The sequence below is a fragment of the Phalacrocorax carbo genome, chromosome 4, assembly GCF_963921805.1.
Source record: "Phalacrocorax carbo chromosome 4, bPhaCar2.1, whole genome shotgun sequence".
In the NCBI taxonomy this organism is placed as follows: Eukaryota; Metazoa; Chordata; class Aves; order Suliformes; family Phalacrocoracidae; genus Phalacrocorax; species Phalacrocorax carbo.
Window position 1 is genome coordinate 27,239,334 of NC_087516.1, and position 24,112 is coordinate 27,263,445.

At 40.1% G+C, this 24,112-nt stretch overlaps 2 protein-coding genes across 4 annotated transcripts in view; both read left to right on the plus strand.

Annotated features, from left to right (window-relative positions):
- The first annotated feature begins 3,774 nt into the window (after window positions 1–3,774).
- On the plus strand, window positions 3,775–16,169 carry TMEM33 (transmembrane protein 33). 2 transcript variants are annotated; one of them, XM_064449350.1, is made up of 8 exons: window positions 3,775–3,844; window positions 3,956–4,020; window positions 5,171–5,265; window positions 5,699–5,886; window positions 6,836–6,903; window positions 7,627–7,760; window positions 9,706–9,789; window positions 11,216–16,169. In XM_064449350.1, the coding sequence occupies exons 2-8, from the start codon at window positions 3,964–3,966 to the stop codon at window positions 11,343–11,345; spliced, it is 756 nt and encodes a 251-aa protein (XP_064305420.1). In that variant the 5' UTR covers window positions 3,775–3,844; window positions 3,956–3,963; the 3' UTR covers window positions 11,346–16,169. The 2 variants fall into 2 exon arrangements, with proteins under 2 accessions (XP_064305420.1, XP_064305421.1); XM_064449351.1 differs by having other exon boundaries at window positions 3,815–3,877.
- A 7,625-nt stretch (window positions 16,170–23,794) lies between these two features.
- The window catches only part of SLC30A9 (solute carrier family 30 member 9), a 40,054-nt gene continuing 39,736 nt past the window's right edge, over window positions 23,795–24,112 (plus strand). Inside the window, exon 1 of one of the 2 annotated variants that reach the window (XM_064449353.1) lies at window positions 23,795–24,110. In XM_064449353.1, the coding sequence (XP_064305423.1) occupies window positions 24,014–24,110 (97 nt within the window). In that variant the 5' untranslated portion in view covers window positions 23,795–24,013. The remainder of the gene's footprint in view (window positions 24,111–24,112) is intronic. The other variant, XM_064449352.1, reaches the window with a different exon arrangement.

Sequence of the window (24,112 nt, forward strand, 5' to 3'; positions counted from 1 at the left end):
GCAGGCACTCAGTGGTTAAAAGGGTAATCCTTCCAGGAAGGGTGAGTAAATGGAAACTCCAGCTGTGAGGGAAAAGCAAGACGACCATGTTTGATATTGCTACAGACTATCGAGCAAAAATCACAAAGCAATCTGGTAGAGAGAGACAGAAGACTTCTGTTTCTCTTTCTGAAAAATGTAACAAGCATTGACCCGATGTCCTTTATTGTTTCTTGAGATTTGGACAGCCAGCTTGAGATAACCACAAACAAGAACCAAATTGTTCATTACAACTTTGCATAAAAACTTATTTTAGCTTTGTGTTATACACTACTGACACAAATAATGGAGCTAGTTTGGCTACGAGGAACTGCAATCCTATCGGCCTTGGAGGAATGTTCTCTCTTTTATTCGAAATAAATGAAAACTGTATACAGATGTCAGCAACAGTACCTTCTTTCAAATCAAGGACAAAATAGATAAATCGCTATCTGAACCTCAAGTGCTCCATGTGCAAGGAGGTGACCACCACATAAACAATGTTACATCAGCTTCTGTTAAAATGACTGAGAACTGAGGCCACTGGAGACCACAAAACATTGCATGCTTCTGATGGTGATGCTATTAAGAAGGCAATAAAATGTCGACATTTAAAACAACCTGTAATGCAAAATACTGGTTCTATAAAGTATTTTATGTCTGTCAAAATTTATTTAATAATAATTGCTGTTTATAAAATATTGCATTGTGTCTGTAATAAGGTTCTCAGTCATTAACTGGAAACACTAAAAAAGCCTTCCCCTTTTTCAGATATTCAGACAGGCTTCAAATTATATATGGAGTGTTTTAAATCTGAAAACACGTAGCAACTATGAAGGAAAGTGGCAATGGGGACTCAGGAACTGTGGATTCTGTTTCCAGCCCAGCTACGCTACTGCTCGTGTGCCTACAAGTAAATTACCAACGTTTTTTACCCAAAGCCTTCATTGAACATCTAACTCAGAGTGATGTTGTGAGCATTAGTAAACTGCAGTGTGCCTGGAGACTCCCAGATGGAGCTAAACAAATGCAAAGCATTGCATATTTTCTTTCATATATTTCTAAAATATGTTAATTATTTTACAGACATACTAAGGTCTTTTATTTTATTTTTCCTGAGACTTCAAAGTGGATTAGTGGAAGTAGGTGTATAGGTCAAAATATATCTCTTTGCATCCATATTTTTTTAAATTAATAGAGAGCTCATCCCAGGTATTGTTACTGCCAATAATCCTCTGACAGGCTTATAAATTTGCTGGGGGGGGAACAGAGGGCTGGGTTAGTTACAATCTCAGATACATCTGTGCTGACCGTGTTGGATTGCCACAGAGAAGAAACGGGACTATATTGCTAATGAGGCAGATGAATCCTCAGCAGTTACAATGATACTCTTCTAAATATTCAAATTATCAATTATCAATGAAAGCAAACTGGTGCCTTGATGGTCCAGAAGAATCTCCTTACAACTGTCGGAAACCAAATCATTAATAACACAGGAATCAATTTTTGCCCTTGCTCTCTGCTCAATCAGCAACATTATAGGGGAGGAGAATTGGGAAAGGGAGAAGCCAATAGCTGAAACTTCATTTCTTAAGATATAGTTTAATGTCTTCTCTCAAGTTAAAGCAAACAGTACCGTGGTCAGAATTGCTCTGCAGGAGAGAATGTATCGAACAAGAAGGGACAACAGATGCAGAACAAAAGTGAAGGGGAAAGTCAGGAAGAGAAAAATCAATATAAACCAAAGGGGACTTCTTGGCTGTAAAGGGCGAAGTATGTATCCCTTATTAAGTTTTCCAAGGTATGGCACTTTTTAAGCCATTAACTTTTGGGAATAAACGATTGTTTAACATTCTATTTAAATGAAATTAAGGCCAATCTGTGAAAGACAACTTTTGCTAAAAGAAAATATAAAAATTAGTATTATGACTGACAGGCAGCAAGCCAGACTCTAGAAATCACTGTTTTGCATATGCGTGTATTCAGTCCCTCCTAAATTACAAATGCTAAGAAATAAAAAAGCACTCCTGATAAAGACATGGATTTGTCATCCTAGGTCCGTTTAAGTAATACATAATCTTGAAGACTGATCAGAAGTTTTTTTTCCCTTTTTCCCTTTTTTGTCCCTTGTGACATTTTGGCATTAAACCTCTGGTAGTCTTCAATGTGTAATTCCACATTTTGGGTGCATCTAAAGAAATCTTCTGGCTATATTAATATTTTCTTTTGTAATAAATAAAATAATCTGGTAATGGTTAAACTTAATTTACTGGGGCAATATTCAAAGCCTTAACTTTGGTTTTTAGCATAAGTGTTTGTCAGTCTTTTTATTACACATTTGAGAACACCCAGCAGACATGCTGAGACTCCTAATTCCCTAGTGCTGTCTACCGGTAGAGTCCCCTCCACCTGTAGAAAATGGTCCCAAAACAGCAGGTAGTTCTTGCGCCTACGTTGCAGCCACTTTAGCGAGAGATGAGTGGCTGGGAAAAGAATTGGAAAATCAGTTTCTGCATCTTCAATTTAAAAAGTGTTAATTAGCTTCAAGCCTTAGTTTACTTGTAATTGTTACGGTATTAGAATCCCAGCTGACTCTTCTTTTGCTCCTTCCCTGTCAAGATACTTCATTACACATTCCTCTGATGTCTTCCTGAGTCCCTTCCAATCAATCTTCAAGTTTAATCATCATAAGCCAGAAATGAGGCTGATTGCGGATGTTGATGCCAACATCCTTGGTCACAAAAATATGTCTTTTTTTGCTAGTAAAGAGTAATTGAAAGCATCCGGGAATGATTAGAAACTGGAGCAGATGGCTTGCTGTCCTGGAACCCATGCTGCCAGAAGGGGGAACCTGCTGTACAGCCTTAGGAGAAAGCCAGGGGTTCAAACGACACGAGGCTACAGGAGCTAAAAGACAAAAGGTGTGTCAGTTTTGCGGCTCTCACTTCGGTTTCGTTTACTTTGATGCCACCTCAGCCGAATTATACTAGGTCTACACACTTCCAGCTGAGAACAGAAACATGTTTGCATAGCTCTCCAGCACAGATCATTAAAAAAAAATAATCAGTATTAAGACAAGGGTTAAATTAATGAAGGGAGGGTTAACCCTTCCCAAGACCTTGCAAATGGCATACACCACATGTTGCAGAGTGAGCAGGAAGCTTCTGCTTTGGGCCATCCAGCTCGGCCCTCCTGTCAACGTTGCTGATATATGTAACTGTACTTGATGAAAGCTCTTTAGCTGTTCAGGTTTAATGATTGTTGACCAAAGGTTGCATAAACTTACTTCAAAGCTGTTGCCTTTTAATATGGCTTACAGTGTGGATGTTTGGGCATATGCAGCTTTAAAAAGTTCTTTTTTTTTTTTCTTTTTGCCTTTTTACATTATAGGGAACCGGTAACGCTAAACCACATAGCCGCAGCCTGAAGCCGCATGATATTTGCACATTGCATCATTGCTGTGTGACACCACTGTGCTACCACAGCATCGCGGGAAGGGTGAGTGCCCTGCCTAGGAGCTGTGACATCACGATTGCCGTTTACACCGCTGACACGCAGCACTAAGTCTTGTGCCTGGCAGAACGGCTCTGGAAAGCCTGTTTGGCCCTCAGTGAGCGAACGCTCCCCAGCCTAGCGCCGAACCGACCGTTAAGGCTGTTGCCGTTACTGTCACGACACACACGCCGCCTGCCAGCAACGCCTTGTGACGTCACCGGGCGCGTCCAGATGCGTCACGTTGCCAGGCCTACATCGCCCGGCAGGCCCCGCTGCTCCCTGGAAGTGACGTCCGGCCGTATCCGGGTAACGCGTAGCGGAGGTGGCGGCGGTGCGTGGTGCTTGGCAGTTCGTGGCGCTTGCTGTGGGTCGCGGGCGGCGGCAGCTCGGGGGGTGGCGGCCGATCCGGCCCCGTCTGAGGCGCTTCTCTCTCTCCCCGCAGGTGCGGCCATGGCGGACTCCACGCAGAACGGGCCCATGCCAGGCGGGGCCGGCGGCGGGGCCGTGGTAAGGAGGAGCCACCGGCCGCGGGGAGCGGGAGGCGGGAGCAGGCCGCGGCGCCGGCCCGGCTCTGGGCGGCGCGGGGGGTGTGAGGGCGGGAGCAGGCCGCGGCGCTCCTCCGGCCTCGCGGGGCTCCCCTGTGCTGCTGGGGGCCCCGCGGGAAGCGGCTGCTCCCCCGGGTAGGGGCGGCGGGGAGCGGCCCTCCCGCTTTCTGGCTGAAAACGTGCTGTTGCTGCGCCGCCGCCGTTCCTGGAGGTTCCTCAGTCAAGGTTAATTCCGTGTGACTGTAACTGTGCGTCTGTGGTTGTGCTGAGCAAGTCAGTAGTAACGATATGAAGACGCGAGCAGGTTAGTTAGGTTAATTTCTGGTCGTTTCCATAAAAAGGGTCTAGGAACACAGGAAAAGAGCAGCCTTCAAAAGAGGATTAAAGCTCGGAAAAAAACTTTGAGCTCTTTCAGGTGAAAGGAAGCTGCTGTTTTGACTCTTTGGCACCCAACGGCCAAAAGCATGCTGTGTTTCATTACAGCCTTTCTGGTACGGGGATGTATTGGGGTGAAGAGGGCTGTGGTTAAGGAGAGCTCAACAACAGGAGAGGTGCTACATTGTCATTAAAAACTTTTTTTGAGGCCAAGAAAATGTAGGCCAAAATGATGCCACTTTCCTTATGATGTAGCTATGCTAAATTTACCTGACCCCTTCTCTTTTTTTTTTTTTCTCTTCCATGAGAAGTGTGGAGATTTAGGCCCAGGTGTGTGAAGTGTTTTCTAAAAGGAACCTTGAAGCAATAGGTGCAAAAGTCAGTTGGGTCTAAAGACCTTGCATGATACATTTTTGAAGGCGGCTGTTTTGTGAGGTTGATTTGTTTAGGAAAAACTATCTCAACACAAGATCTTACCCCACTGTGTTTTGTTGTAATGTACAAAAGGGACTTGATTCTGAGACAGCCAAGCTATTTTTGATTTGGTTAGTAACTTTGTATGAGTCAAGTTTCATATAGAACGAAAAGACACTCTTTGCTTGAAGCTATAAGTTGATTCTAGTCAAGGTTGGAGAAGAACTTCCATTTTAATATGGAAGGGAAGAATATTTATTGCATGTAAATGTTAAGATACCAACTTCTGTGGGGTTCGGTTTTTTTCTTTTCTTCTAATGTAGCAATTTCTGATGGCTAACAAGTTGGATACAGCAATGTGGATTTCCCGCTTGTTCACAGTTTACTGCTCAGCTTTGTTTGTCCTGCCACTTCTAGGGTATGTATTGTAATTCGTAAAATAGCATTAAAATTTACAAAGTAACTATGCTCCCTTTTCATAGAGTTGTTTTTCATGTAAAGGTAAATTTTTGTTATTCACTTGCTTGGATGCTTTTTGTCAAAACAGTTTATAGATTTTTAGATTGGTTTACCACACTTTTAGGTGGTTGAAAAATGTGTTGAGCCACTGGACAGCAGTGGCAAATGCATGTTTTTTATGTGTAGTTATGGAGTAAAATATTGAGGAGTTTTACTTTTGGTACCTGTAGTAAGTCAGTTACCAGTTTTTGAGTTGTATTTTGGTAATAGCGCTTATGTACGATAATAGCAATACTTCAGGTATTGTTCAGCTGTGATGCAATTCTCGAGGGTGGAAGACTTCTGAGCAGGGGCTTGGTTCATATGGTAACATCTCCTCTGATGATTTGCAGGTTGCATGAAGCAGCTAGCTTTTATCAGCGTGCCTTGCTGGCGAATGCTCTTACTAGTGCCCTCCGACTACACCAAAGGCTACCGCACTTTCAGCTTAGCAGGGCGTTTCTGGCCCAGGCTTTGCTGGAGGACAGCTGCCACTACCTGTTGTACTCTCTTATCTTTGTGAATTCCTATCCTGTTACAAGTATCCTTTAATTGTGTCATCCTGGTAATGTTTTTAAATATCTTAAGAACTTGATTATTTTCATCACCTCTGCCATGATTTGAAAAACTAGTTTAAATGGGAATACATTCGCTATTCATAGAACATACTCTATGTAAAATAAGAGAGCATTACGTTAATTGATCCATATTCAGGTTAATCACCTCTGTAACTAGTGTATTACAGTGTCTGGCTACTTACATTTTCTCTTTCTGAGACTTAAGTTCAGTGAATTTTATGACCAGCCTCATGTGATACTTTGAGAAGTTGGTAACTTTCATTCATTACCTGTACAGGGTTTATATATGACTCTTCACTGTAAGTAGCGCACATATCATGTAGAGAGCCAATTATTCAGTAGTAGCTTTTCCAGATACCTTATGAAACGGTAAAAGTGCAAAAAAGACTCATGTGGCTTGTCAAAGATGACGTGTAAGAACTGGCTTTTCTTTGTGCCACTTTGTACGCTTGATGTCCTACTCTTAAGATGTCTTTGGTAGAGGAATGTCTACGTTCTTTGTCTCTAAAATCTGAATGGCTGGCAACTGCATGTTCTTGGTGAAGAAATGCATTTTGTAGCATCTCTTAATAAAAGATATTATGACTACACGTATATGATAGATTTTAAGAAGTAACCTCACGTCTTTCACGCAGAAAGAATGCATTTCAGTAGAAATGCTCTGGTGCGTAGTGTTTTTTACTTCTGCGTACCTGCATACGCACACCTTTTAAAGTTAATAAAAATACATAGTGAAGAGAAGGGAAGAGATATAAATATAGTTGTTAGGCATATACCTGTCTTAATCCAGTATAGGTCATTCCAGCAAACCTCTTGCAAAGAGCCATCCAGCTATGACTTGTGTGTTAGCATAACATCACAGAAAAATGAAGCACTTCTGCAGCTTATAATTTTCCTTATCACTTGCCTCAGTGAGTATTTTTCCCGTTCTGCTGTTCTCTCTGCTTCACGCTGCCACATATACAAAGAAGGTTCTTGATGTAAGTATGATAACAATACTCTTGGTACTCCTGGGGTTTATAAACAGGTTTGAGTTGCAGATATGGTTTCCTTTAGCTGTGCTAGAGGAGTTAGAGTGAACTTGTAGTATGGTATCTCAGCAGAGAGAATCTGAGAGAATATAATCTTCTGTTATGACTCAATGATGTGTTGGAGTTGACACTAATTTTTCTTCCAATGCTGTTCTCTGAAGGAAGCAAATACTGTGCAATGTTTAAGTTGAAACTTAAGACATCTTTTCAAGCAAAACTGTAGCCTGTGAAATTTAATGTTCTATTTCAGTGGTAAGATAACAAACTGCGGGGTAGCCCAAACTTGCGAGTTGGACCTGCTGCTCAGTGAACTGCCTTGTGCAGCTTAATGTAACTCTAACCTTTGGTGTTTCTAGCTAGGCTTTCTTGCTATTATAAGTACTTCTTCCTAGTGTATAGAATAAGGCTCATGGCCATCTCCTTGCAGTTGAACCTAAATTGGGTGGGTGAGGGAATTGCAACACCTCTTGTTTTTAATTCTACTCTAGGTAATTATGGAGTTCCAAGCTTTCTGGTAGTTTGGGATAGTAATCTCAATACCTTTAAAGGATCTAGTCCTAAAATGCTGAAATGAGTTGTAAATGATAGTTGTTGGTATTTTGATTTCTTTGTGCTGGAGAAGATAACTGTAACTTGCATGTTTTCTGGCAATCCTTTTTTTCTTCTTTAAAGGCACGAAGTTCAAATAGCCTGCCCTTTCTGAGAAACCTTTTAGAGAAACTGAATGCTAATCAACAGAATATTCTAAAATTCATTGCTTGCAATGAAATTTTCCTGATGCCAGCTACAGTTTTTATGCTCTTCAGGTAAGAACGACTATAAATATCTTCAGAATTAGAAACTTTCTACAAAAGATTACTTTTTGCAGTTGAGTTCTCCGTGAGTCACAGATCTCCATTTGTATGATTCTGGCTGACCAAGGCTTGAACTTAGAGTTAAATTTATTTGATATCTAGACTTCTCAAGTTGGTACATCACGAAATCAAAAAGCCTTCACTCTGATACAACTAAGCATCAAAAAACCTTTCACTTTCATGGCATGGGTGATGTTGGGTCAAATCAAAGTGTTTCAGGCCTGTAACTTGCATTCTCCTATAATGTTCAGTAAGCTTATTTTTGGTCAGTATAATAGAATATTAAGATCTTCAGCTTCACTGAAAGTTAACTCTTATTTTTGACTGTTGGATTCCAGGAATTTAAGTGGCATGAAATTTCATTGTGCTAAAAGTGTGCAAGCAGGAGCGGGTTATGTCCTCTCCTGTGTTACTTCTGACCAGTGACCCTTGTCTCTTTTTTTCTTTTAAATGATTCCATTTGGTTTTGCCTGCTGTGCAGCCTGCTGAATTCATTTTGGGGATCTTGAGCATATGCATGTCAGAATTCTCATGAAGTCATGTAGGCATAATGACCTGCCAGTCACTGAAGTTTGAGTCATTGCTTTTTAATATTTGGAGGGGGAATAACACCCTTTGTTCTATACAAGTCATAGCACAGTGAGAGCATTTGTCCTGAGGGGTCTCACAGGCAGCAGAAGGGAGGCTTTATCTTCTTGGAAGTTGATAGAATGCATAATTTGTCCTTATCTTTTGATATGTCAGCTGAACACTTCAATGTTTCAGCCCTGAAGGATTCAGTTTCATATAAGGCTGCTTACCATCTGACAGATAGATTCTGTATCCAGTATCTGAAACATTCAGGTGCTTTAAACTTCTCTTTAGGAGAATGGATTTTTTTCTCTCTCTCTCTGGAGAATTTAGAATGTGAAGTGTTGTTACTTGATAAGTCACCCAGTAGATACTGAAGCTTGTAAAAGGTCATATATCAAATATTAAAATAGCATAATGGTTAAATGCAGCTATTGTGACAATTTGTTCTTTAAACTGTTTTAGTATATTAAATTGCTTGTAAATACTGTACAGGTGCAAGATTTCCTCTTTCCCCCCCTCCTGTAGCTCACTTTCCCTTTCACTTTATATTTTTCCTTCTGGGTAAAGATATTGCTCGTACTTGAAGGAGCTCTAGTTACTGGAACTGTCATGTTCGTCTTCAGACAGAGCTTTTAATATTGTGTTATAAAGAATCTTCATTCATTAAAATTAAACTCATGGTATTTCTGTTCTTTGCTATGTGTGGTTTGTATGCTACCCTTTCACTATTTTACAGCACTGTCATGTGAAACAGCAGCTTTGTGAAGTAACAAAACCTTATTTCAGCGTAACTGAAACAGTTGGATATCAGATTGGCATTAATATGTTGATACATCTATAACAGTCTCCAGTGTGTTCTGAGGAGTTCTGCAAAAGTTACTAGAAATATGGTCCAGATAGTCGAAGTGCTACAATTAGAGCTGAAAAAGCTCAGAAGCTTGCTGTAACTGGACTACTTTACTTCGGCCAATTTCTGTGCTTGACCAGCAAGCTTTTCCTTAGTACTGAACAGGCGTCCACCACCACTTCTGTGACTCTTTGGCTGCCACCAGACATGAGGCATATTGAAAAAAAAAAAAAAAAGCTTCATAAATATAAAACCAATATAAGAGCAGCACTTCTTTTAACTGTTTCATTGAGCAGTTTTATTCTATAAGTTTCTGCTTTTGTAAGCCTATGGTTATGTGCTTTTTCTTGTCAGATCTAGAACCAAAGTGACCTCAATCTAGTCTGAGCCTAAGTAGTTTGCTTGCTTTTATTAGGAAAAGTGCTGTTGTCTTTGGTTTTTGTCAGTATTAATCTCTACTTCTCTATTCTGTTTCAGTGGGCAGGGGAGTCTGCTCCAGCCATTCATTTACTATAGGTTTCTTACATTACGCTACTCCTCTCGGCGGAATCCATACTGTCGGTAAGCACTAAATTGATCTTGGAAGTTAACGTTTAACTGCATAGTGTTAAGTCATTCAGAAATTTTTCATTCTAAAATGAATGCATTACTCATAACACAAAATCTACAAATGGTAATTACAGAATGTGGAATACACCTGGATGTTAAAAAACAAACAAACAAACCAAAACCAGCTGGTTCAAAGTTACATTTATTTCATGTAACTGAACTCTTCTGAAACGTTACCACGGTCCTTGAGTGGGAGCTTTCAGAACATGCTTGCGTAATTAATATTAACAAGAACATGCTTGTATCTTTAGAGAAGAAAGTCTTATAAGTTGTTCTGCAACCACTTACCAGAAAGGTATCCTTAGTTTTGGATTCCAGGCCTGTCTGAGGCTAAGCCTGTACATGAACAAGCACATATGAACTTGTGTAATGTTGACAGAAAAAATTCTGTCAATGATCTTAAACATGTTAATTGTGTCCTTTAGTTAAATTCATAAGTCAGATTAATTACAGTTTGAAATAGAGCTGTATTGATTTTGTTTGAAAGTTGGTCAAGCCAATACTATTGCTTTAAACTTGGAAACCATAAATATTACTATGACGATTCCTTGGGGTCAGTGCTTTCTCAGAACTTTTCTTATGACAAGCGTTGCATAGTGTAAGATTTTTTGTGAACATTCCAGTCTGATCACTACCTGATTAGAAAATGGTTTGCTAAAGTACCAAGGAAGTGGCTTTGGCTGCCATGGTATGCAAACACAGGTCTGAGAATCATAAACCTAATCGCATCCTACTCCCTGCTGTTTTGTAAGAAATCAATTGTTCCATCTTAATACATGTATTTTTTTTTAACAACAACAACAAAAAACTATGAAGGTGCTTTACTTCTTTGGCATCTAAAAATAATATAAGTTTTGCAATACTAAAACTAACTTTCAATAGAACTAGTTTATCCAAGATTTTCTGATGGCATTTATGTAGTTTTAGGGGAAACTGGTGGTGTTTGTTGGGTGCAGGGTTCTTGCATTCTGGCAAGAAGCAGTGCAAACACACAATTACCTCCCAACTCCTTACACTATTTCTGAGAAAGCATTACTCTTTTTTTTTAAATAGTGTTTTGGGTGGGTAGGTTTTTTGGTGGTTTTTTTTTATGGTTTGGGTGTGGTTTTTTTTTTTACTTGAAGGTAGAATTTTCTGCTGCCTTTATATCTGTCCTCAGCTGGAAGTTGCTGAACTAAAGTTAATTAAAATGCTTATGTTTAAAGGACAAGAATTCTTGAAGCTCTTGCAAGATACTGCAACACTGAGTTGATCTAAAGAACTTGCTAGCTAGAGAGTGTGTGTGGGTGTTGTGAAAAGAAGTGAATGAAAAGATCTAGATGATACTTCTGATAAATGCTGTAGGATTTTAATACTCTCTTTAAATCTGATTTTTCAGGACTCTCTTCACTGAGCTGAGGATTGTTGTCGAACACTTAATAATGAAGCCCTCATGCCCTGTTTTTGTAAGAAGACTATGCCTCAGCAGCATTTCCTTTATAAGCAGATTGGCACCAACTGTTGCATAGCCAAATTTCAGGCACTTGAGTTTTGTGAACATTATGAGCAGCTGGCACTTCTGCTGATGACTATAAATTCCTGGTTTTACACTGATCTCACTCCAGGCTGTATAAAATTGTGTATATGCTTTTCTTGGAGATAATACGAAATTTAGCACATCAAAAGCAAGTCATGGAAACTTAAAATTACTGTGCTGTATTGCTAATCGGTGAAAAAAGTAGCTGCATCCTATCTAAAACACGCCCAGTCATACAGAATTGGTTTTTTAGCAATCAAGGATTGTTTGAGGTTGATTAAAACTTTAAGAAGTCTGTGCTCAGTAGGTTTATGTTGGAACTGTAGCTGCTGTATGATGTCTCCAGTGGATAGCAGTTGGTACGCTTATCTATGCAGTACACTTTGGACAGTATTCTTCTGTTTAATGTATCTGTAGAAGCGTTTTGTCTAAATCACTATACTCAGTGTAAAAATATGGCCCACTTAGATTTTAATCCCTCTTATTAAATTCAATCAAGCTGGCATAGTTAACACCTTTTCTGAAGGAGAGGCTATTTTTATTAATGCTACTTAAAAAGAACTCTTCCAAGCTTCTACCTTGTGACTTAGTCTTACATTATGTTGTTGGAAGAGATCTCAAGACTCTAATCACAGAAAACTCTGTGCGGTTATCTTGTCATAAGATGCTTTACCAAACCAAAATGCTGACCTGTAGGCTTTTCAGACAAAGATGCAATGCTTAAACTCTTAACCATCTCTTAAGTGAACTAATCAATGTAAACGAAGTAACTTCTGCAGAATCATTGCAGATTTGTTCTTGTGTCTACACAAAAGTGAGACCGTAGTAATTCAAGCATGTCAGCTTTTTAGCAAATTAATCTGTAGCTAGCTCTATGTAAATTGTTCTTCCAGTTTCTGAGACTCATTGTGATGGGAAACTTGCATAAAGGATTGCACCTCTTTAGGCAGCTTTGGAAACAAATGGGTGTAGGATTTTTTTGGCATAAATCCGTCTGAAGATGGATCTGAAGCCAGTGTCGTGACTACAGAAATAAATATTAAATTGAGTGCTGATTATGCATTTACCCAGCAGCCAAAAGGTAGGTCATGGAAAGAGAATATTACCTGTCCGAACTGCACACAACTTCTTTTCATAAATTCAGGGCAAAGTATTTGCCTAATCTTCTGTAGTTAATGTTAATATTCCAATTGCATAAAATTAAAGGGGTTTCATTGGCCTTTTGTAAACTTCTATAGCACTGTACTTAACACTTCCTCTTTGGTCCGAGAAATCTTATGTAAAACACTTTAAAACAGTCTTGAAGGAAAGTATTTTCCTGTAACTATTGAATTATCTTGTTTGTGATGTGGATATCTTTCAGACTTTAGAGTTGTAGTAGTTTGTTAGATCAGAGCTGTGTATTTATACACTTATTTTGGTTTTTTGCTCAACCTCTTGGTACTGATGGACCAGTTGGTAACAGAGTATGATATCCTTTGACTACTTGTCCTGCTCTCTGAACATGATTAGCTATTTATAGAACATTTGCACACTGCAGAAGCAACTGCATGCAGTAATGCTCTACAGCTGCTAAAGACTTGCACCGAGATTCATGCTATGTATATCCTGTAATTTGAGGATTTTATAAAAACTAAAATTTCTACTGCAATAAAAGGAGTGTTAAATGTAATTTGCTAGGCTCTTCAAGCTTATTTTCTCTCGTAACAGAACATACTGGTGTTCGAAACTGGAAGTTGAGCAGAATGCTGCCCTGTGTGTATGTGTGCATGTTCTTGTATTCCCACTGCTGCTTCTGAATTGGGACATAATGTCTTGTGCATTTCTAAATTACTTTGTAGGGAATTTTTGCCTTCTAAAGTGCAAAAATTTGTGACCCTTCAAGATTTAACCCAAGAACAGGCACTGCAACAAAAATATCTAATCAAGGCCAGAAATCTAGACCTACTTCTCACCATTTCAATTCTTCAGCAGTGTTCTAGACCCTCTTTCATGTTACGTGGTATATTTTTCAAGTGGCGACATCAGACTCTATTTAGCTGTTTGCACCACTGTGATTTAAAAATTAATTTGGTCATGTAAAATGGTTCCCTGTACTGGGAGTGGAAAGCAAATAAATACTACTTTAATTAGTGTAAGCAAAATAACATATTACTTCTGAGCAAATTTTTGTGGTCTAAGACTGCTGTTATGGGTACAGTCTACTGTTCCTCTAATTGTATTCTGTCATTAAAGAGTCTAAACTGGATCTGATGTATTGCAGCTGTAACTGAAGGATGCTAAGTCTTGAGATCCAACTCTATGAATGGACAAGGAAGAGAGTTGGGAAACAGTGCCGCGAAGTAGAGCTTATATGTGGATACTGAATTTCTTGTTAACTCTTTCTGTTGAGTCTTAAAAATGGATCAAGAGAAGATGATCTTTCATAATTTGATTTGGCTAGTAGTATGTTCTTGCCATGGAAGGAATTGCTTGACAAAGGAGGCCTGGATTTTACTTGTGGCCTGGTAAAACTTACCTCTCTGATGTGCCAAGAAAGCATGGAACACTGGGGTAAGGATAACTTCCAAGCAAGATAAATAGGGCAACTGACCTGCACTCTGCATCAAATTCCATTTTTACTGCAGCCTTTAGGCTGCCTAAGTGATAACACTGAGTTTACTCAATGCTGGCAAAAACATTCTGTCCTTGTGCCTGCTTCCTTACCAGTTTGTGACAGTTTCTATACTAACAACAAAACACATGAAAGGCTGGTTGTGTCCTGATAGCTTGAAACTTTTCTGGTGAAAAGAACTGCATGTTCATGCTGCTATGCTGTCAACAGCTAGCCATGGTGCAGGGGCTGTAACAGAGGTCTGTGGTAGTAGAGAAATTCTGCAACTGAGCACAAAATGCCTGCCAATCCCAATGGTGAAGCAGAGAAGTGTTTTGTCCTACTGAAAGGTTGTCTACTTAATGTGGTAATTGCTTCCACTGGTACAAATCATGCTGGTCATTGTTTTCATTGTCTTAGCTTTCATAGGTTGAAGTGCTGTTGCATAAATTCTCTGGGCAGACCTACCGCTTGCTGTGCATAAGCATGCTGTAGAAGTGATACTCCAGCGTAAGACTTGTCTGCTACCATATGTAGATAAATAAAGCATCAGGACCCACTAGGTCTGTTGGCATAGCTAATGGGAGTTGGGATTTCTTACACATAAAGTAATTCACTAATGCATCCATCCTTTCCTTTATTGTCTTTAATTTTATACTTTTATTGTCATTATTGTGCCATCAGTTTCATGTTTGGCTCCCTTTGATGGATGTCCAAGAAGAGAAATACCTGTTCATATTTTAAGTTATGCATTTTAAGGAATTTTTTTTATATAATCATGAGCCACTACTTGTTCCAGCAGTTTTTGAGTTGCTAACTATATATGTGATGGTACTGTCCAAACAAATAACGTAGCTGGTATTTTGTGTAGTCTGCGTTGGATTTTTTTATCTGTAGGTGCCTGCATTGCAACATTTGCTGTACAGATCCTTTGCTAAGGGAGTACAGCTCCTGCCCATTTTACAGACAGGAACTGTGGTGTGGAAGGGAAGAGCGCTCGCCTGAGGCAATGCAAGAGCGCTGGCAGAGCAGGAAGCTGGGAAAAAAGAGATTTGGACCAGACCCCAGGAGAAACTGTGATTCATTTCCATACCACATATGACTTCTTGGTCCTGTTCCCAAAATTACACTAACTGCTGCTTAAACAGTTTCAGAAATACTGTACCTTATGGTGCTGAGATGAAGGGTAGAAAAGATCACTGAGCTAGAACAGCATGTTCTTTCAAAGCGATGTCAGAAATTGATTCCTATGTGCAGGAGCTAGGTACAGTATCCTCATCCTCTGGTGAGGAAAAATAATGCAACAGAGTAAGATCGCAAGCGTTTCTGTCCTAGATGTTAGTAGCGTATGCTGATCTCTTGTAATTGTCTATAACTTGTAATTGCTGCAGTGCAAGTTATTTGTGTTTAAACTATACTGAAATTTGTTAGTGTGTATTTGTACTGTAACTCTTAACATGCTGCAATTTCTTAAAATCACAGGAAGAGTCAGGCCTTGCTGTTTTAAATCACCTTTTAGGCATAGAACCTTAAGCAATCCTTTATTTCAAAGATGCATTATCAGTATGGATAATGCAATTAAATGTCATCCTAAATGTGGATTCAAAAAGTATCTTTTTCATAAAATGTCAGCAGTTATTAACTTTTCTGCAGAAGCCAGCTTTGTGATAATAGCAGATACCGTGCAGGTAAGGGAGTTTCATTGCTTAGTTCCGTGCCATCCAGATGGTACAAACTTCTGAAATGAATTGAAAAATTCATCTTTTACTTGTATTCAAGGACTGAGGCACAAAATGCTAATGTAAGGGCTCAGAGGGGAAATACAGTTCTCCTGCATATTTGAGAAAATGTGAAGCCCTTTCAAGGAAATCTAATAAACATAATAATCACAGGCTGCTGACACTAAGGAAAAAGCACCTCATTCGCTCTTTCTTTTATGCAGTGATTTACTGCTCCCTACTGATTTTCAAATTGGATCACTGCAGTAAATTATCCATGCCAGTACCTGTGAAAGAAAGCACTGGGATCCATATTTGTTTAGTGCTGTGCTTAAATCAGCAGGAATGATAAATTTGATGGCATGAAATTGGAAATACCAAGGGCTTTTCTTGGTGAACGAGCAGGTATCTCTGTTTGTAATTTATTGTGACCCTTTTTCACTATATGTGCTTTGTATGTCAAATATTTATTTTGAAACAAATTAAATTGTTTTCTGTATTGATACAGCTGTGGTTTTGTTGATGTTCTTGAAATCAAATTGTATAGTTTTTTTCTGGATTTAAAACATTACCAACGGTGTGTTGCAAAACAGCACTTTTTAAAGTTCAAATCTCCGAGTTTGAGTTACTGACCAATAGCTTTCCAAGTTAAGTGTTCTAGGTGTGTGTTGTGGGTGGTTGTTTTAGGTTTTTTTGGTATGTTTAGTGCAGGATGGGGTCAGTTACTGTGGCTTCTGACTTGCTTTTTCTGGAGAAGGAATATTTAAGCTGTATATCAAAACCAAAAAAAGCTGATCCCTGTCTTTAAGTCATTAGAACTATTCTGCTTTACACCTGGCTTAGGTAATGCCAAGACCTGTGGGGGGGAAAAGAATTATCTACGTGCTCAGTTTACTGCCAAATTTCCAGTGCAGGTGTTAACAGAGAAAGCTGACTGTACACCTGTATTTTGGCAAGAGCCCTGTCCTTTAATCTTAAAATAGGTTACTTTGTGACTGATTACATCCCACTACCTGAATAAATGCCACTGCTGGACTGAAAACAAGTCATAGCTAGTGCTTGATTACTTGGAAATTATATCAGTACAATAATAATTGGCTTTGCAACTAGCAAGCAAAACTGTAAACCAGTGTTAATAATGTGACCCTGTGTTACCCTCTTGTGGGCTAGGCTTAGCTCATTTGTGATGGCAGATTAAATAGATGACTTCTGTTTGACCCCAGTGCCAACCAGATGGGCTTTATTCTACCACAGCTGGCCACCACCCTACAGCTGTGGTTCTGTAGAAGCAGTAGTGTGGATTGTATTCTCAGGAGCCATGAAAGACTTTGCTTTAAAAAGGAAGCAATGTTTAGTTTGAGTTCATCTCCCTTTATCCTGGTTTCCACGTGCCTGACCACGATATCTTGCTTGTGAGGGGAGTGAAGTGTTCCAGCCATTGACGCTTCTGCCTGGGGTGAGGAAGCTGGTTTTCCTGAGAACAAGCGCAGATGATGGTATTTTAATTTGCTCTGTGTGTTCCTGTGAATGTTAATTCATGCACCTTTGCCAATGTGAAGAGCAAGAGTATGTTGGATGAAGATGGTGCATCAGTTGGTTGAGATATATCACAGGAAAACTAAGCTGAAAATCAGAAATAATAAAGGTCCAGGACTATATTATCTGCAAGGGTTAAAGTGATGTCAACTCTAGTTTTAACAAAGGTAGAAATGTAGTAGAAGGGGACAAAATAAGAAAGCAGAAGAGTTCAGCTCTATGTGATAAAGAGGTATGGAAAACCTACTGGGTGCTCTGTTGCTTTCACAAACCCCAATTCACCATTCATGGTTTTATGCCATCAATATCGTCTGCATAGTACTTAACGTTTTCTAGCTGTAAATTATTTCTAATCTAGTCTCTATTAAAATACTATTGGAATAGCATGTTCAGAGGCTGCAATATTGTACAAGAGCTGACAGGCTGATATTGGTTTACTTAAAATGGAAAACAAAACCGCTGCAGTGGAATTATGTGTTCTTGTCCATTATGTTTGAAGCTCCTGTAGTGGAAAAGTAGAGAAATAAACACTTACTATGGTTGTGCAACTGCATGGGGTTTTGTCCTGATGTATGTTTGCTTCTGTGTGCAAAGACACGTATAGACAAGATATTTGTAACTTAGCAATTTAACATTTTTTATTTAATTTTTTAATCTGGAAAATCTGACCAAGCAGTGTTTTGAGATGACAGATGTTTGCCTATTACAATCCCTTTCAACATACTTTCTGCTACAACTTCAATTAGGTTCTGACTAAAGCACGGGAAAAGTCATTGTGAATCTTTCCAATGATAGTTTAAATCAAAGCCATTATCAGGAAGTTTTTTGTAATGGCAGCTGGAAATCTGAAGTTGACTTTCTGAGTTCTCATATGTCCACTTTATCAGTTGATAGCTGTATACTACAGAGAAATATTGAAACCCTAGAAACTACAGTTGCAGCAGCAGGCATTAGTTCAGCAGGCATTTGTTGATCATCCAGTGGTTCTAGTCACACTTTTAATTCTCTCAAATTTTTTAACATTGCTCTGGGGCAGAGGTAAGCAAGATGTATATATGTGCTGTGGGTCAATGTATACTTAGAGCAGCAGATAAATTAATAAATAAAACGTGTAATATTTTGAGGTGGTTTTTTTTTTGCTACTTGGATATGTTAATTTATTTTGCTCTTTATGATTAAAAAGCTTCTTCCCACCCTCTGCCAGCATTCTCTGTTTGCAGTGTGTTACACATTTGTAAGGGAAATAGTTTTTACAAAAGGTTCTTGCACTGCATAGGTGCTTCTAATATTTTGCCTTTATACACTTCAAAAGTACTAGTCAAGCTTCTTTCACATTCTTGTAATAATTTTTTTCTTGCAAGCAAAAGAATCAAGCTGCTTTTAAGCTGGTCCTTGATTTGTTCGTGTAAGATATTAAGACAGGTGGAGTAGCAGAGAGTAGACCTGATGACGCAGGAAACTTCCTCCAGTCCAGTGTTCCTGTGCATGGCTGCCTAATACTGCAGAGATAGGAGCAGTTGTTTCCACTGTATTATGTACCCAGTGTTATTTTTAAGAATTTTAAGCTAGCCTTCTGCTTTAGGACGAAGATAAGTGCTGCTAACCTTAAGAGTTCTTTTTTCTTACTCAAAGGCTGGAAATTGTATTTGACAATACGATTTGGTCAGATGAAATGAAATCGAAGTCTTCTTTGGTGTGCTAATTTTATTCCAAACCACTGACCTCTAGTGGCTGGTTTGCAACTTTGAAGCAAAACATCTTAGCAATTTAATGTGCTTCTCATGTCTCTGTTGGCTACAGGAGAGTCTTTTTCCCTTTGAATTTCTCAGGAGAATGTCTCTTCACGATTTACTGTACCTTGGCTTCCCAAGTATCTATCTGCCTGATGCATTAGAAAGGAGATCAAAAGAAAACCAGATTTACGGTTAAGTTTTCTTTAAAGAAGTAACTACTCACAAGCCCAAAGGCTTGTTGGGAAGCTAAAAGACCCTATGATCTGTGAGAGCATCCCATAATAAAGATCTTAAAACATTTATTGTCAAATTGTTGCAGTCATAAAGCACGGTAATTATGTTAGCAGAATCCTGATCCCTTTTTGCTTAGGATGTTGTTGCTTTACAGTTGAAGTCTTTCCTACCTGTGTGCATGATTATTGATACAGGAACAGTAATATTTTCACCTTTTTCTTGCATAACCATGAAGTGCACATTTCTGGATATACGTTGTATGAATCTTCCCCTTTTCCCTAATTTGATTGTAGCTGCATATGTCCTGGTATATCTTCCCTTGATTTTTGTTAAGATAGGCAAGTGACTGTCCATTCCCCAGTGGGAAAGCAAATGCTTTAAAACTGTGATGCCTCCCTTGAGGAAATCTGAGTAGCTAAAAGGAGTGTCTGCACTGGATGTTAAATCAGAGCCACGCTCGGTTTTTTAAATTAATCCCCTAATTGTTCTCACTCACCATGAAACCAGACTGGAACATCTGCTCTAGGCTCACTCCTAATGAAGTCTAGTCTCTGCCAGGGATACAGGGCTTGCCTGACTGGTGTGGGGGCTGCATTACTGCCAAGTTTTCCTATGTGTACCAAGTGCACGTGGCAACAGAGGGCTTCTGAAACATGGAGACGACACGCGGTGTCCTGAGGTCTCCTGAGCAGTACATAAAGGGCAAATGATATCTCTGCCTCCATGTCTGCTGTCAATCTCTAGCCCTCAAAGTTTATCCCATCCTTCTTCTATCCTGATATTCTTTCCCTTCTTTACCTGCCCTATTTCCTGTTGTCTGCTCTTGTGAAATTCTTCCTCTTTTCTGGAATTCCCTCCTTCTGCTTTACTGTACTCCCACTTCAACTGATTCTGCAGTACCAATATAAGCTTAGCTTCCAAGAAGATGTGGCACATGTCACCTGGGTTCCAGAGGAAAGGATATGGTTGCCAGCCTGTGCTGTGAGAGGACTGCAAGCTGCTGCAGCAGCAGCAGGTCACTGGCTGCCTGGCTGTTGCCTGGGTCAAAAGGGCTGGTTGAGCACTGCTGCTCACGGTTCAAGAAGCTGAAGATGACTCAGCTGGTGTTCGGGTGAATGAACTACATGTGATGAATTGAAAGCACTTATCCATGTGCTGGAAATGAAAGATATTTACTTCTAGTTTATGTTGATCTTTAACTCAGTGACCATGAAACAACTTTACAGACCTATGTGGCTCAGAGTGGTGTTATGCAGACTTCTGTAGATTCACCATTTTGTACTTTGGCAGAGTCATTCTCCTTGTGCACCTGCCCACCACAAACCATTTTCTCTTTTTATGTTAATTTAAATATTTTATCTGAAAAATTTAAAGGCTGTTGGGGATCACTGGACACTATGTATTCATACATAAAAGTTAAAAGTATTTGCTTGGTGTTAACAATATACATGTAGTCTCATAAAAGGTATGAAATCAAAACAGTCTTGCCCTTTTAAAAAACTTGCTATGCTGTATGAAAAACACACAAGGCAGGATGTTATGGGAATCCCAAAGAGTAACTTAAACTGAGTTAAATCATTACGTCCACTCTTGCCACTAATCTGGGGACATTGCAAGTCTCCTCCACTGTATGAACTTGAAATCTTTAATGAATTTCAGATTTTAAAACATTCAAATTAGCTTTATATTACATATTTTTTTCATATAAGAAACACTAAAATCCTTCACTGTATATTAGTCTTTACGTATCACAGATTTCTTGCTAGATAGTAACATTGGAGAATTTCATCATGATGTACTGTTGTAGCTCAAGTAACCTAGTCAGTTACTTATTTATTTTAACTAAACAGGAATGAGGAAAAAAGTTTCCAAAGGTCTATATTTCAATCCAGTTGCCTGTCTTTACTTAGAACTGCTTACAGATCAAGAAACTTTTCAAGCATCTCCATAAAGCAGGTTCTAAATCTTAAAAGGTCACACCCACAGAGTCCCTGTTCTTCCTGAAGACCCTTATAACATGGTAAAGCAACGTAACCTTTACTGACAAAGTAATATGCTTCATACAAGTTTCTAAAGTTTTTGCAAAAGGATGCCTGAGGAAATTACCCCAATATGGTAGCTAGACTCCCTCTTCTTATAAGCAATATATCAAGATCTACTCCAAAGTTACTAGTGATAGAATGAGAGAAGATGGCTTCAAGCTGTGTCAGGGGAGGTTTAGATTGGATATTAGGAAAAATTTCATCACTGAAAGAGTGGTCAGGCACTGGAACAGGCTGCCCAGAGAGATGGTGGAGTCACCATCCCTGGAGGTGTTTAAAAGATGTGTAGACGTGGCACTTCAGGGCATGGTTTAGGAGACATGGTGGTGTTGGGTTGATGGTTGGACTTGATGATCCTAGAGGTCTTTTCCAACCTTAATGATTCTATGACTCTATGCAATAAGTGTACGAGCAACCTCTGTCCCCTAGCCGGAGGTTCAGATGGCACAGAAGCCCCTGTATAAGCATGGCATCCATAAATAATAATTTTTTTATCAGGTCAGAGTTTAGCAACTTGAATGTGAATGAGATTTTTTTTTTCTTTAAACTGTCTTGATTTCATGAAATATGGGCTTAAAATGGCTATTGAATAACCATTATTCCCAATTAAACCTTAGGATGCAATTCCAGCTTTATTGAATGAAGATGTTGCCGCTTAATGAGAAAGATCTCACCTATTTGCTATGGCTATATACAGTAGTTTTTGCCATATGCAAAAAGTTGTTTAATATAGTTTGGATGTGCTGAAATATGTAAATAGTTCCCTATAATTAAGGGGTTTCTCCATTCATTACTAGTGATTGATAACTAATGGTTGTAGTGCTAATAAATGAGGATTTGAGATTTTTGTCTTAGGATGTTGCAGCTACATGCCATGAGTCATGGTAATTCATTATCAATTGCTTTATGTACTTGGCTATCCCACATTGAACAGGCTGTTATTGATGTTCTTTTGCTTGTTCTTTGTCTCCTTCGTCAGGTTTCAGCATTTATCAGTAGAAAGGTTCACGCAGAGCCCTTGATCCTGGTTGACCGCCACACTGGTAGTATCTATTAATCTGTCTATGATATTCCACCTTTATAATTTTCCTTCCTGTTTCATATTTACAACAACAAAACCAGACAAGGCAAATTCAGTTATTCAGCTGGGTAAAAGAATATGAAATAGCTCAGTAATTCCATTTGGTTTTGGATAGGAAAGAAAAATATTTTTAGAAGAAATGCAACAGTTAGCATCTCTTCTAGAGTATAGCAGAGTCTCTTCAGGAATTACAAATGTTTCAAGAATTTCTGTATTCTTTCAAATATCTTTACGTAGGGAGAAGAAAGGGAACTCTGTTAACCTCACGTTTCTTCTTTTGTTACTGTTAGGCTCTTGCCAAAATAACAAGCAGCCAGCAAAACATACATCAGTTGCATGTCAGGCCCCAGCTAAAATTGGTGAATTGACCCTGCCTTTGCTACTTTACAACTTGCAGTGATCTAGTATTTAACTCCATTGCTGGACATCTGGTACTTAACGCTACAGCATCTGTTGTAATACTTCTAATTCACCTGGTATGGCTGCGATTGGACTGTTGGGAAGATGGCTGTTAATTATTTTATGTGAGTATTTCACTTCAATCTGCCTCCATTGGGCTTGTAGGAAAACTTGTATTGGCAACGCTAATCACTTGCTGGCTGCTAAAGAAGCTATGTGCCAGCAAACCTTGTTCAAAATCTAATTGGGTATGTCAGAGACGGGCACTGTAATAGTCCTCCTCAGTGATCAAACGCTTTGTGGATTATCAGGTACATTAATTATCCAAATTCCCTGCCAAGCTAACTTCTGGTGAGCTCCCATGTTGCTCACAGGGTGCAAATGAAGACAAGGAAGCCAGAGACATTTTGTCAGTCATGTAAATTAACATGAAAGCTATCCTGGAAAAAACTTTTAATTGCCCAAATGCGGGTTGGTTTTTTTTTTAATAAAAAAAGGGTGTAATCCGATGCCGGTGGAATGAATTACGTGTGTGGCCCTGAGCCAGGCCGTAGGTGAAAAGAGCAGAAGGCGGTGTTGCAGTGGGGCTGGGATGGGCACCAGAAGGCGTAACATCCTTCTAGCTGCAGGATCAGCTACAGGGCACTCTGGGGAAAGAAACAGTTTATTAGATTTTGTTTCATCAGCACTGACCCAGGAAGCACATTTTGAGGGAGATCTAAGTGTAGGGAAGGGCTTTTTCACATTAAAATCTTGCCAACAGATTTAGCATATGTGTTTTAACGTTGTTATCTGTAAAAACATATTGTTATGTGATTTTACCCGTGCTAACAAATTTAGCGTAGGTATATATGTTACACACACGCGCGCGCATTATTATCTCTTTATTAGGAGCAGTAAATTAGCAGCTCCAGAGCAGGAGGCGCTCCCGACGTGTACTTCAGGTGCAGCCTCGCTAGAGGCGAGCCGGAGGGCGATCGCGGCCGAGCCGGTTTTAAAGGCCATCCCGGCCCCCCTCAGGTGTCCCCCGGGCCCTGGGGCCGAGCGGCGGCGGCTGAGGCGACGCTGCGGCGCGCCCCGGCGGCGGCGGCGGCGGCTCCGCGCAGGCGCAGTGGGGAGAGGCGGGGGCCGGTGAGTCAGCGGCGGCGGCCCCGAGGTTCCCCGTGCACATCCGGGTGCCGCCGCACCGCCCTCCCGGCTGCCGCCGCCGCCGCCCGGGGCCGGCGGGGTCCGCGCCGCAGCCGCCTCCGATGCGAATCGCCGCCCGGTCGCCGGCCGCTGGCGTGCGGCGGGGAGCGACCAGGCTCCGCCTGCGGTCGCCGCCATGATGCCGGCCCTGGCCGCCCAGCGGCGGGGTTGTCGCGGCCTCTACCGCCTGTACCTGCGGTGCCAGGCGGCGCCGCTCCCCCGCGCCTGCCACGGT